General features: G+C 42.7%; 1 protein-coding gene across 24 annotated transcripts in view; it reads left to right on the top strand.

Moving 5' to 3' along the window:
• The window catches only part of LOC140659469 (rap1 GTPase-activating protein 1-like), a 73,946-nt gene continuing 61,511 nt past the window's right edge, over positions 1 to 12,435 (top strand). For 12 of the 24 annotated variants that reach the window (XR_012045148.1, XR_012045147.1, XR_012045146.1 and 9 more), the window contains exons 1-3: positions 3,316 to 3,466; positions 7,466 to 7,559; positions 8,018 to 8,053. Coding sequence is in view for 15 of the 24 variants with exons in the window: in XM_072879187.1 (XP_072735288.1) it covers positions 3,423 to 3,466; positions 7,466 to 7,559; positions 8,018 to 8,053 (174 nt within the window). In the remaining 9 variants the exon portion in view is untranslated. Of the gene's footprint in view, positions 146 to 193; positions 294 to 3,154; positions 3,467 to 7,465; positions 7,560 to 8,017; positions 8,054 to 10,659; positions 10,807 to 12,435 lie in introns of those variants that run through there. The other 12 variants (XM_072879285.1, XM_072879276.1, XM_072879216.1 and 9 more) reach the window with 10 other exon arrangements.

The following is a 12,435-nucleotide window of genomic DNA, read 5'->3' as shown; positions in this document are numbered from 1 at the left end:
GGCTGTGGGTGTACAGAGCTGCCCATGCTCCATCTATGTAGCTGCAGGTCTGACCCCTTCCCCTAGGACCAAGCTTCTCTGCTTAAGAGCCCAGCTGCTCCACAGGCTGACAGCACCGACCTGCTCGCTCTCCATTCATCTGCAGGTGGGGGCAGCGGAAGAGAAAGGGAGGGAGGGAGAGGGAGGGAGGACACTGCAACCTATGTGAATAATTGATAGTGCAGGGAAAGGAGAGCAGCTGGGTTCCCTGTCTCCATCCGCTCACCAGCTGGGGATGAGAGATCCTTGCTCAGGTAGGGGATGAACAGCTTAGCTGCTTTTATTCTCATCTTGCCTGCAATGCCAATTAAATGTATTTTGCATCTAGAAGGAACGGGAGCAAAGACAGCTGGGGGAGGGTTGATCCGGATCTTCTCTGCTGCTTACGTGGCATTGTGTAATGGATGGACCTTGGGGCAGTTTCAGCCTCAGGAGGGAAAGTGGCTGTATGCTTTTTAAAAGACATTGTGCTATACTGCGTTGTGTACAGAAGCAGTTGGACAGGGAGAGAGACAGTGGAGGTGGGGAGAGCAGATGTCTGTGTAGGAAATGAGACAAACTGGAGAGATGGAGGGGCATGAAAGAGGGTCTGTCCAGACTCAAAGGAATCCCACCCTGATTCTGTCAACCTTTGGCATATCATGATGAGTCCAAGTGAGCAGTGGGAGGTGCTGTCTGTGCACATTCATTACTATATTTAGAAGCTGTGTGCACAGATCTGTGTGGAAACAGCTGATGTGAAAACATGTATGTTTCTATCTGTGGCTGCATCTGTGAGTTTGTGACTACTGAGTGTAATATTGTAGTAATACCTAATAAAAAAGACAGTTTCTGCCCTGAAGAGTTTACCATTGAAGGATATGCTGCTGTGTTTATGTGGTACTGCGCAGCTTCTGTGGAGCTTCTGATGTTCTTACAATGACTCAATTAATAAAATTGCAGACATCAGTTTCTGTGTTACAGCTAACACAGACTTTTCCTATGTGAGCAAGATAAAATGCTAATGCAGTTATAAGAATGAAAACAATTCTGTTATGAAAAACTGGGAGAATACATAGCAAAAGGTATAGACACCAGTTACTGTAATACATATATTAACATACCTACAAGGATACCTGAAAGAACAGAAACTTGTGTGCGAGTCCCTAAAACACACAGTAACTATAAAATGCATAATGATCTATGCAAATATAGACAAATATGTGGATTACAATGTGAGACTATAAGTACACAGAATTAATCATATAAGAATGCAAGTATCAATAGGAGCTGAATCTACTTAGTACAACTAAAGGCTTATATTAGGTGATATTGTTGCATCAGCTGGGTAAATAGTAACAATTGTTAGCTTGATTATAAGTTGAAGAACAGTAAGGGGAAAGGAGGCCTGTGATTTGCTTACATGTGGAAGTGATTTATTCATATGATTATTGCTACAGATGACTAATTAGAACAGTAATGAGGGTATTTAATAATTGTTTGCTGGTGGGTCTTGAGGGCTTTGTACACAACTGGAGTTGCACAGGAGGTTAGGTAAAGCTGTGAGACAGTTAAATGAAAGGTGAGCCTAGTGTGGTTCTGTATGTGAACAAAGTTGGCTCTTGTCTGAGGTGGCAAGCTGCTGAAGAATGGCAGAAAGACCTGGGCCTCTGTATACTTTGCTTTCACCATGGCCAGGCTTGCTATTGCTGCTGATAATGACCCTGGGATGGGGGAGGGCAGTAGTTACTGCTGGCAGCCCTCTCTAGCAGCAGAAAATAATGTCTCTTCCTCCTTCCAGGATGCAGCAGAAGTGGCAAGCTTGGCTCTTTGCCTTGGCCCAGTCACACCTCTGCTCAGAGATTTAGGTGAATGAGTAAGAACTGCTTGTGCAGAGAGCAGCTGCTGTATTCAGTGCCCTGGACCCGTCTGGGAGGCATTTGGGTTGGCGTGAGGAGGTGGGCTGTATGAGTTAGCCCATATTCCAGCATCAGATCTGCTGGGGAAAAAAACCAAAAGAGGTAGACAGGAGGAAATGGGAACACCTGGCCTCCATGCAAGTTCCTAAAAACAGCAAGTGGATCCTTTCTTCATCCATTCAACATTGTCACCTACCTTGATTGATTCCTTACTTCTTACAGTCTCTTTTCCCACCCACAGACCCTTGAAGCCCCCATAATAATTTCTGTCCAGGTCTTCCATGCGTAGAATTTATAGGAAGCATTAGGACGATATTGCTGCACTCTTATCCCTAAAACTTTGATGTAGCTGCTTGCTTTCTCTAGTTTTCTTTTTACCCATCTATATCAGCAATCTCATATTTTCTGTCTGGTCTCTCTGCATTCTACTTTCACTCTTCCTTTGCATCTTTTCCTAGCTCTCTGGCTCCTCTGTCAAATTCTGTCTCTCATTCTGTGTTTCCTACTGTTCCCTTAGTGAGTTAGAACAAACCCAATGTGAGGCAGACACTTGGTGTAAGATTGTAGCTGCTGCCTTTTTAGGTCTTGATGTAAAGAGGAAACATGACATCATCCTGTGGAATGAAATTGGAAAACACAGGAAAAAAACATGTCCAGAAGAGCTCTGTGTTCTTATTTAAAAACAAGTATATGCATACTGTTGCAATGGAAGATCATGTTCTCATTCTCAGTTTTTATCAGGAATGACTATCTACTGATGAGTGAATGCAAATACATATGGTTAAGGGGTTTCTGACCCCTCAAAATTTGAGCTTCCCTAGGGAATAGCTTACATGTTAGATCAGTGAGCTATTTCATAATGGGGATGTAGAGCCAAATCTCTGTAGTGCTTAATGTACATCAGCTCCAAATACTAAAGGCTAGTGGGTCTGGTATCTTCTTAGTCTTCCCTTTAAGGGAATGGGAAGTTGTGGAGGATTGCCTTGATGCTTACTTTTCCCACTGGATACTGAGAGCTTGGAGAGAGTTCGTACTTTACAGCAGAGTTGAATAAGGGACCCCTCCACTGTCCTTGTCCAACCATCACTGACAACCTGGAATACAGCATCCTCGGCTCGGCTGCCCCAGCAGAGTGCTCCTGCAGGTTGTGCACCATCAGAAAGGGGAAATCTAGGGGGAACTGATCTTCCACAGCGAAGGAGGGGCAGAAGTCATCACCCCATCCCCCATTGTCTCATCTTCCTCCATCTCTCCTCCTTCTCCTCTCCGTCTTTCCCTGCGCCGCTGCCCGCCCTGGCGTGGCGTGGCGTGGCTAGGGCCCAGTCCCAGCTGTGAGGTGCCCTTTGCTGTCTCTCTTTTGAAGTCCAGCTTGGGAGGAAGAGGAGGGGTGGGGGCGGGAGCCGGTGCCCTTCTCCATGGCGAGGCAGGAGGAGAGGAGGCTCCCGAGGAGGGAAGTCGGGAGCTGACTCAGCGGAGCAGTCCAGCATGTTTTCCCGGGAGCGCGGCTTCCCTGCTGGAGCCTGCAGAGGGTATGTACTGGTACTGGTACCGGTACTGGTACCGAGCGGCCCCGCCTGGCGCCCTGCTTTTCCCCCAGCAGCCCGGCGACGGGGCAGGGGACAGGCTGGAGGCGCCTGGGGGGAAGTGCTGGAGCGGGTCCTGCCCCCGGCGGCGGCGGCCGTGTTGTGGGAGCAGGAGGAAGAGCCCTCGTGGGTTGCCTGAAAGAGCGGGGAGCTGAGGAGGGGGAAGGCGATAGCCGTGCCCCAGCCCGGCAGGTCCGGCTCTGGCTTTGGGGCTGGTGGCGCGGAGCGGAGCGGCCGTGGTCCCTCAGTCTCTGGGCCCCGCTCTGGTCGGGAGGAGGTGGGCGAGTGAGGCTGGCGGTGCTCCTCTTGCTGAAGGGAAAAGAGAGAGCGCAAGTGAGGCTCGCTTGCTTTTCTCCTGCCTCCCCGGGAGTGGATGGGTTCTCCAATTTGGACTTCTTAGGAGATGGGAGTGCGGATGCGTGGCGAGGTTAATTTCACTCGGGAGTTCTCCTTTCTCCCGTCCTGTAGGAGAAAGGTGGGGAGTAAGAGCTAGCTGGGTTCTCTGGGCCTTTTCAGTACCGAGCTCCCCAGCAGCCAGAAAGGGGAGCGCAGCCAGAAGTGTGGTTCCTGACTGGAAGTCAAGAGTCTATGGGCAGAAGAGCTTGTGACCAGCTGAGAGCAACCTGCATCTCATCTGTAGCGGTTGCTTCCTTTTCCTAGTTCTGTCTTGGTAATTCCTTTTCTTGAATTTTAGGAATCTGTGTGTGAGCAAAATTCAAAGCTGTAGTTTCTATACATACTGGTGTTAGTAGAGTAAGCCTATTCATGTCGTGTTTTCAGCTGTCTTCACTGAATACCTAAAAATCTTATTTGGTAGAGCGAATATGCCTCTGTAGGGGAGGAACAAGGGAGTGAAAGAGCAGAAGCTGTTGCTCAAGGGAAGTGGTTGCCCAGAATTTTCCTTATGAGCATTTCAGGCCTGTCCTTGTTGTTTCAAATTACCTTCACTTCTAAATTGCCTGACCCTTCTAGTGAGTGATTTCAAAAACATATCAGTGTCTCATTGCAAGAATCACTCATCAGGCTGGGATGCCAGTTATTATACTGTCATTCCATAATTAGATGCAAATTGTGCCATATTGTTTCTCCTACTGGAACACTTCCAGATTAGCAAAGGTTTTTACAATAGCTGTACACCTGCTTCCCTGTGAACTTTCAGGAAAATAGTTACCTGAGGATTTGGGGCACTTGTCTCTTCAGAGTGCAACAAATCCCCTTTACCTCTGGAATACTTATTAAAGGTGGATGAAAGGATGTATGAAATCTGTCAAGGCCAATTTGTGTTTTTCTCAGAACAAATATTTGCATTGACTTGGTTATTGAACTGGCTCAGCTATAGCAGATGGGAATGATTTTGAGAGAGCTGTATAGAGAGATCCCAGGACTGAAATAGAGGATGTTGCCAGACGGGAATACAGGATGTGAGCAGAGTTGTGTGTGTGGAGATGGTGGCTTAGAGGTCTCCAACGGTCTTGCACCGTTGCAGAATTGAGAGTGGAGTCTTCAACAGTGGAGCAGCAGTGCCTACTTTTAGTTTGACTACTTGCTTGAAGTTAACGCACCAGTTACTGTCACTAGTAAAATCCTAGTTTAGTCTTTAGCATTTTCTAGGCCCTCTGCTTCCCCTTGTTGCCATTTCCTAAAAATAAAACTTCAGCAAGTATACATATTCCTCTCCCAGTCTGCAGAATTGCTTTTCTTTTTCAGAAGGATGATATTCTGCTTTTCTGTGGTCAAAGAGTTCGAAGTTCCAATTTGAAAAGAAGTATGTTCTCTTTCTATAAATAAAGCTTAGTGCTTTTCATCCCAGAAGTTAAAAATTCACAAATGGACTTTCAAGCAGTAGTTACAATGGCCCCAAATTTTTGTGATATTTTGTAAAAGATAACATAAAATCTAAGTCATTCTCCTGGATTTTCAAAGTCCCTCAGCACATTCCTAATCTGGGGTAATTATAGAATTGAGAACATCTCTAAATGTATAAGACGACTGGTGGTTTTGGCATCTGCTGGAGTCATTTTGACAACTAGAACTATGCTAGGATTGAATGGTAAGGAGCAGTTGCTGCACGAAGTGCTCAGGTCAGTCCAAAGTGTAGAAATGAATTTGTGGTGAGAAAACAGGGGCAGGACTGGCCAGGACCTCGTGTAGGAGCTGCCAGATTTCCATGATGCAGGTGTGTATTTTATTCTTTACTGAATGCTTCAGGGTTCAAACCAGTGACAGCCAAAGAAAAACACTGTAGCATGCAACAAGGCCCCAGGGCATTCAGTTGCACAAAAGTTCTACTATTCTACTTCTCTGGAGATGGCTAGTTTCTGAAAATGAGAATTTATGAAATTAAGCTCTTACCTTTTTAGCGTTCACAGACCAGAAACTTCAGCTTTTAAAAGAAACAGTAAAAATCTTTCATGTACTGCCTTGGACATACATTTTGTTAGTCCCAAACATGCTTCAAGTAAATGAATTAAATGGTAAGTAAAGCATGTGTTGGTATAATATTAATATTAATTTAAAATATGTTTGCCATCCAACTATTCCCATATTTATGTGAGGATGTCAAGACTAACTCCTACATCTTCCCTCCCATATACATTATGGATTTAATCTTTAGATGCATTACACAGATCTCTCTCATTTGAGTTTTAGGAGAAAATTGTGTGATGGAAGCATTGTGTTACTTTGTGTAGATCAGCCTATATACAAGCTACATGATGCCATTGGGCTACCCAAATAAATTATGAGTTGTCAGAGAATTAGTGGGCATAGAGATTCTTGGAGCTTGTAATAGAGCGTGGATTCATGATTACAGAAATATGTTACACTTCCATACAACAGGGAATGTAGCCACTGGGTTCAAAGCAAGAGTCTGCATGACTTACAGATACCAATCTCTTAGCATGGAAGCAGTAGGAGTCATGCATCTAACAGCTAGAGGATAACAATTCATGATTGCATTATATGATCACGTAACAAACAATTCATGATTGCATTACAAAGTGGATGAGCCTTGTCTCATATTAGAAACTTGGGCTTTGTTCCCAGCCCCACCTATGTGACCTTCACCATGAGTTAAACTCCGGTTGTGACTGCTAGTAAAATCTGTGAATGGCATGGAAAGCTTATAAGCGAACAGTAGGAGTGCTGCAGCTAGTAGTGAGACTGTCCATAGTGCAATGGGCAATGCAATATAGGTCTTTTAAACTACAGTGTAGTGTTTGTGTTATTTTTTTGTTTTCTATTCTGTGAAATCAAATAAGTGCTACTGCTATTTGTATGCACTGCTGCTCCAGCAGGGGCCAAAATAATAATATATTTTCAATAGAAGGTGTGCAGACAAAAGCCCATCTAATGTGCACACTGACTTTACCAGCAGTGGTAACACAGAACCATGCCTGCATCTCTCCTGCAGGGTGTATCAGTTCTGTTCTGGCACCACTTCTGTTATGTTTCTGTTTTGGAGACTAATACCCAGGCTGTGGCAACTGGGGCTGTCCTTTAGGTGCTGAGTTCAGCAATATTTCAGAACTTTCAGCTCTTTTAATATGGTTCAGTTTTGGGATCTGATCCCAAAGCTCCTTGTGAGACCTGTCTTTATTCTGCTGCAAATCCATGATAGAGGAGGAACTTGGCAAAAAAGATTGTTCAGTGCTTACACAACGGTTGTGAGGAAAATAGTGTGTGTGGACAGAAACAGAGCAGTCAAGGCCAGAAGATTTTTGCTGTTATATCCAGGATGTTTGCAGGTGGCAAGTGGTAAGTTAAGACAGCTCAGGGAATCTCACAGGGAATGACAGCTTCCTCATAGGCAAGAAATGGTCTGGGGAGAGGAATAGTAAGCAGAAGGCAAAGGAGGCACTGCAGGCAAGCACTGGCATCTTCAGTTCTCCAAGAGTTAGAAGTTTTTCTTTTTCCTCCCCCCCCCCCCGCCTCTGTCTCTTGCAGGAGGTCTGAGGAGGGGGTGCACTGCTTCAGTGATGTTATAGACTCTCCCACCCAAGGCTTTCCATGTCCTCTCGCTCCTGCTGTCCCCAAGAAGGTAAAGGCAGTCCATGTTCCTCTGGCTCAAGGTTGGAATGTGCCTTGAACCACTGAGGAGAAGAAATGACTGAAAGCAAACTCGTGTGCATGCATGTGTTATAGCTATAGTCGCCCACTTCTGTGAGAATCCTAAAATTGTTCATTTAATCATTTCTTATGCTATACTGTATCAAGTCAGTAGTCTGACCCATTGAAAGAGAGAAATTATTGATACCTGTCCGATCAGGTTCCAGGTCAAGCTTTTGCAACACAAGCTGAGGACAAGTTGGCCAGTTGTATTGTCCATGCTATCAGTTAAGGAAGAACAATTCCATCTTGTCTTCAGCGAGCAAGTAGTTTCTGTGCCAAAACATGGAAGGAGCTGTTGGCTCCTTCAATATCTGGTTTACCACAGAAGATAAGGTTAGCTTCTGCAAATGTTAAATTCTTTTCCCTGTTGTCTTTTCTTTTTCACAGACTGTGGACTTGTTTGAGATGATTGAAAAAATGCAGGTAAGAAGTTATTCTGTCAAACTTTGGGATCTCTTGATTTTTCACAGCCAAACAAATAATCAGCTGCTATTTGTCTTGTCACTTCACTCCCAATACCTTTTAATTTGGGCTTGCAGAATATTTAGCTCTTCTAGGTACAAGCTCCTATACCTACTCTTAAATGGAGTTTCAAAAGTGTTTTCCTATGTTCATTTTTTCAACCAGCATGATGGAAGGAATAGACACAAATTATTATAATTCTGTCTGTTCTTTGCAGAAGTGTGATTCTGAGAGAAAATCAAAGTTGCATTAAGCTATCTCTGGCATCTTCGTCAAGAAACTATGTTTCTGCTGGGTAGCAGCTGCTAATGACAGGTGATTAATGGGATGTTAACATAACTGCATTTAGCAAGGTCAAACAGTTTAATAAATAATTACTGTAGGTCCTGTCTTTAACTTGCACAAGAAAGAAGGACTCTGGCTTAATTCCCTTATGGAAATACATCAATTTAGTTGCATATATTACATTATAAAATTCAAAGAGTAAAAGGGAAAAAACCAACCCTGCCCTTCCAAGTAAAGAGATAGTAATATAATAATATATTATATATGTTATATATCTAACAACAAAATCTTTAAAACTAAATTTTTCAGATGATCTGTTCTCAAAGCATCCTCACAGACTACCAATATTTTCTCTGAGTGGTGTACCTTCTTTAAAATGCTGTGGTTATCTTTGACCTAACATAACATGTAACATGGCACATAATGCCTGCCTTTTATTATGTGTGGGAATTAAACTTATAAGAAACAATTAACTTCTTTTCTGGAATTTGGGTGATCACATTATGGATATGAGGAAAATGCAAGACATTGGTGGGCCTGTAAAGGTGAGGAGGTGGAAGGTAGCAGCAAAATGCTCAGTACAGTGTTATGAGGCTGAAGTACTATTTGGCAGACTAGAAAGGAGAAGTGGGGGAAGGAGGGGCTGAAGGTATATCTTCTTATTCATATGTAGACAGACACAGACCTTGAAACCACTGTACTGACACCCAAACTATGTTGGGGATACATGCTTAATGCTTTAGAATACAAAGTTCTGTAAATGTGCCTGGCTCATTTAACTCTGTGCTAGAAAGTAAGCTTGAGCATGCAGAGCTTCTTGTTCAGTTCAAGCACATGTTAAAAGGTACGACAATCCTTTCCAGGCCTTTTGAAATCTGTATAAAGAAGAATCACTAGCAGATGTCCCTTACTGGAAGATGGTGTTGCTTAAGATTCTCAGTGTTTCTCAGCTCCCAGTTTACTACATGAAAACTGTCTCTCACTGGATTTGGACCTCTTTAGTTAGAGATATAACAGAGGGAGCTGATGAGATTTTCCAGCATATGCAAACCACCTAATTTTGCATCTATATTGATTTCTTAGCTGACCATTGTTAAGACTATATAGTGGTGGTTTTTTTTAATTTAGCTTGTTTCGTCACCTGACTTGCACTAGGAGAATTAATAACTACTGCTTAAGTATGACAGCAATTTTTTGAAAGAAGGGAAGAGAGGTATTTTCTGAAAGAAAAAATTCCCCACCCCAATGTTTCTTTTTATTATTTGTTGTGATCTTTCTTTATATTTTTACTAATTATTTATTCTTTCTTTGTTTGTTTTGCTTTCCCTTTCCTTCCATTTGACTCTGGCTATCCTTTAGATTTATTGAATCATTCTTGAAAATTAAATCTGGGATTTTCATTAGCAATCAAGTGAGTAAAAGCCAAAATAGGAGACTTGGACATTTTTCCTGTAAAATAACAACAACAAAGCCACAGGATAGAATTAGTGTTTGAGTACTTTAACAATCGGATTGGAGTATAATTGTTTGAAAATTAACATAGCCATTTCACATTATGTGTGATGAATTAACAGGTAAAGTTGTGCTCTCTTTTTAAACTGAAACCTGTCCCTGAGACCTGGGAATGAAGTTTGCCTTTTCTTTTTTTCTTTTTTTTTTTTTTCTTTTTAATTTTAATAATCATGACTTGAAGTAAATGGGCTACTGGCCGCATTGTTCTCTGCATACAGATGTAGTGAAGTCAAGTTAATACTTTGTTAAGGACACTTAGGAATATATTGTTGCTAGATGGCTCTGCAGTGCAAGCAGTTGAAAAGCAAGCAGATCTTATTTCAGCCAATAAACCCAGATATTTTAGGTCTTCACATACTTGCATAACCAACCCCTCTTCACTTACCTGCTTTTGTCTTTTAAGGTGTGATGTTCACTACCTCTATTCTGCATTCATACAGTTTCAACATATCTTTCAGTCTTATTTTCTCACAACTACCTTTATGTTTTTTTCCTGTGTCCCCTTTTATATCTAAGTTGTCCATTTTGAACTAGTCCCCTCAAGGCACTGCTCTTTCCCCATAAAAAACAATGTGTTATCATAGTATTGTTATGCCATGTTGGACCCAATTGTGGGTCTGGATGGCTTTTTCCTCTGCTGTTTGTTCTTTTATCCTGCTCAGGCCAGGTGTTTCCCCTGTACAACACCCTGGGAATATCAGATTCCCAGACTGATGCTGTCTCCAGTAAGCTACCCTGGGGAGACAGTGAGGGAAAGTCTTTCCTTAAAGGCAGTGCTGCGCGTCAAACTGGACCAAACCAGAAGGGTGTCTCAACAGGTGGCTGAGACTGCTGTGGTTTATGCCTCTCCCTTTTGAGGAATGATAGTGATCATCAACCAGTTCTGCCCATGCTTTGACACTTCAACAATTTATGCTGTAAGTTCCCTGCGGTCCTGGTTACCCTCTAAAAGAAAGCTTTGGACCATACGGCCCAGGGCTGCTTTAGATCTTTGCCAGTATCTTAAGCTTCACTCTAGAGGAGAGGTTGGTAGATTTAGGCCTGTGTCTTCTGCTCCCAGGCTACCAGGAGCTCCTTTAACAGTGCAGAGTCATGGAATGTGCTGGCACATTCCTCCACTCTCTGTAGAGGCTCCGATGCAAATAGCAGCTCCTTTACAGCAGCCCAGGAATTTTTCCCTCAGGCCTCTCTGAGATACTGATCTTCTACCAGGACCTCCTTTGAAACTGGAAACTTTTTGCAGTTATCAGATCTGCCAAAAATGCCAAGGAAAGGGAGAGAGATCCTACAAAATTGCAGTTTCCCAACCTCCATTTCCATGTGCAGAAATCCCCTGGTGCATAGCAAGTTTGTCCCGGTACTTTCCACAGTTTGTTCCAGAACGCTGGGGCTGCTTTGTACCTGCATGTCTCCTGTCTCAATCCTATTTTGATAGAGCATAGGACTTTCTTGCCCCAAATAACTGTTCCAGAGACCCCTATTTCAGAACCTAGCCTTCCTTGTGAGCCCCAACACACTAGGTTGACAAGTTAAACTCCAGATCGCATCAACAAAACATCCATTTGGACTTATATTTAATGCACTCCACTTTCTCAGCTTTATGACTTGCCCAAATGCAAAATGGTTAGTACTACCTCTGCAAAAGGTAAAGACCACTTGTCAGCCTCTGTTACATCTCAATTTCACAACCTACCACGTCCTGGTAATTTGTTATTAATTTTGTCAGTGCTGCCTACTGACATTACAATTTGAAACAGATCTTCTGATGTTTCCCTATGAAGAATAGTTCTAAGCTGATACTTGTTCAGGCTCCTCTGTTGAAAATACAAATTGGAAAAAAAATTTTTTTTTGGGGGCGTAATTCTCTCTAAGCTTGGCTTTTATAGTTTGATCCTGTGTCACCCTGTAGACGTTTTGGCAAGCTTCTTTCTCCTAATATAGTTAAGGAGAATAGTTTTTTTTGCTGTTATGTTATCTGCAGATTGTTCCTCACTTGCTTTACTGTGTTTCTATATTTAATCAACTAAAATTTGTTGTTATCACTATTTTTTGTGTTTGAACTCAACTTCAGACTTATGAAGAATGCCCTCGTGCATCTACTACTAGTCTCCCTTACCCTGAAGTTTAGCCATGCTGTTTTAATTCTGGTGTTTCTAAGAGGTTTTTTTGAAGGTGATATGCATTTGTTGTGAGCTCAGGGTGTGGCTCCTCATCTTTTCATGAAGGTTTAGCTTTTTTTATGGCTCATTTTTAGGTTCTTTTAATAAGCTTTCTCATTTTTCTATAACCTCGTTTTTATGTGTAATGGATGTCTTTGTTTGTTTGTTTTGTTGCTCCTGCAACAAAATAAAATTATTATTAATCCTTGATCTAATGTTGCTATTGCCCAATGTTAATGTTGTTGCTAGACGAGCAGTTTTTTCGCCCTATATGGCTGGAGCATTGGCCCCAAACTGTTGTTCTTGAGCCTCTTACGTCTCCACTGTAGAGCTCCACTCAGATGTACATATTTCTACCAGAGACTAGCTTACAAGCTAGTTCCACTG

Source organism: Ciconia boyciana, chromosome 1 (genome assembly GCF_034638445.1).
Source record: "Ciconia boyciana chromosome 1, ASM3463844v1, whole genome shotgun sequence".
Taxonomy (NCBI): Eukaryota; Metazoa; Chordata; class Aves; order Ciconiiformes; family Ciconiidae; genus Ciconia; species Ciconia boyciana.
Note: the sequence above shows the minus strand (reverse complement) of the source record. Positions and strands in the feature narration are given on the sequence as shown.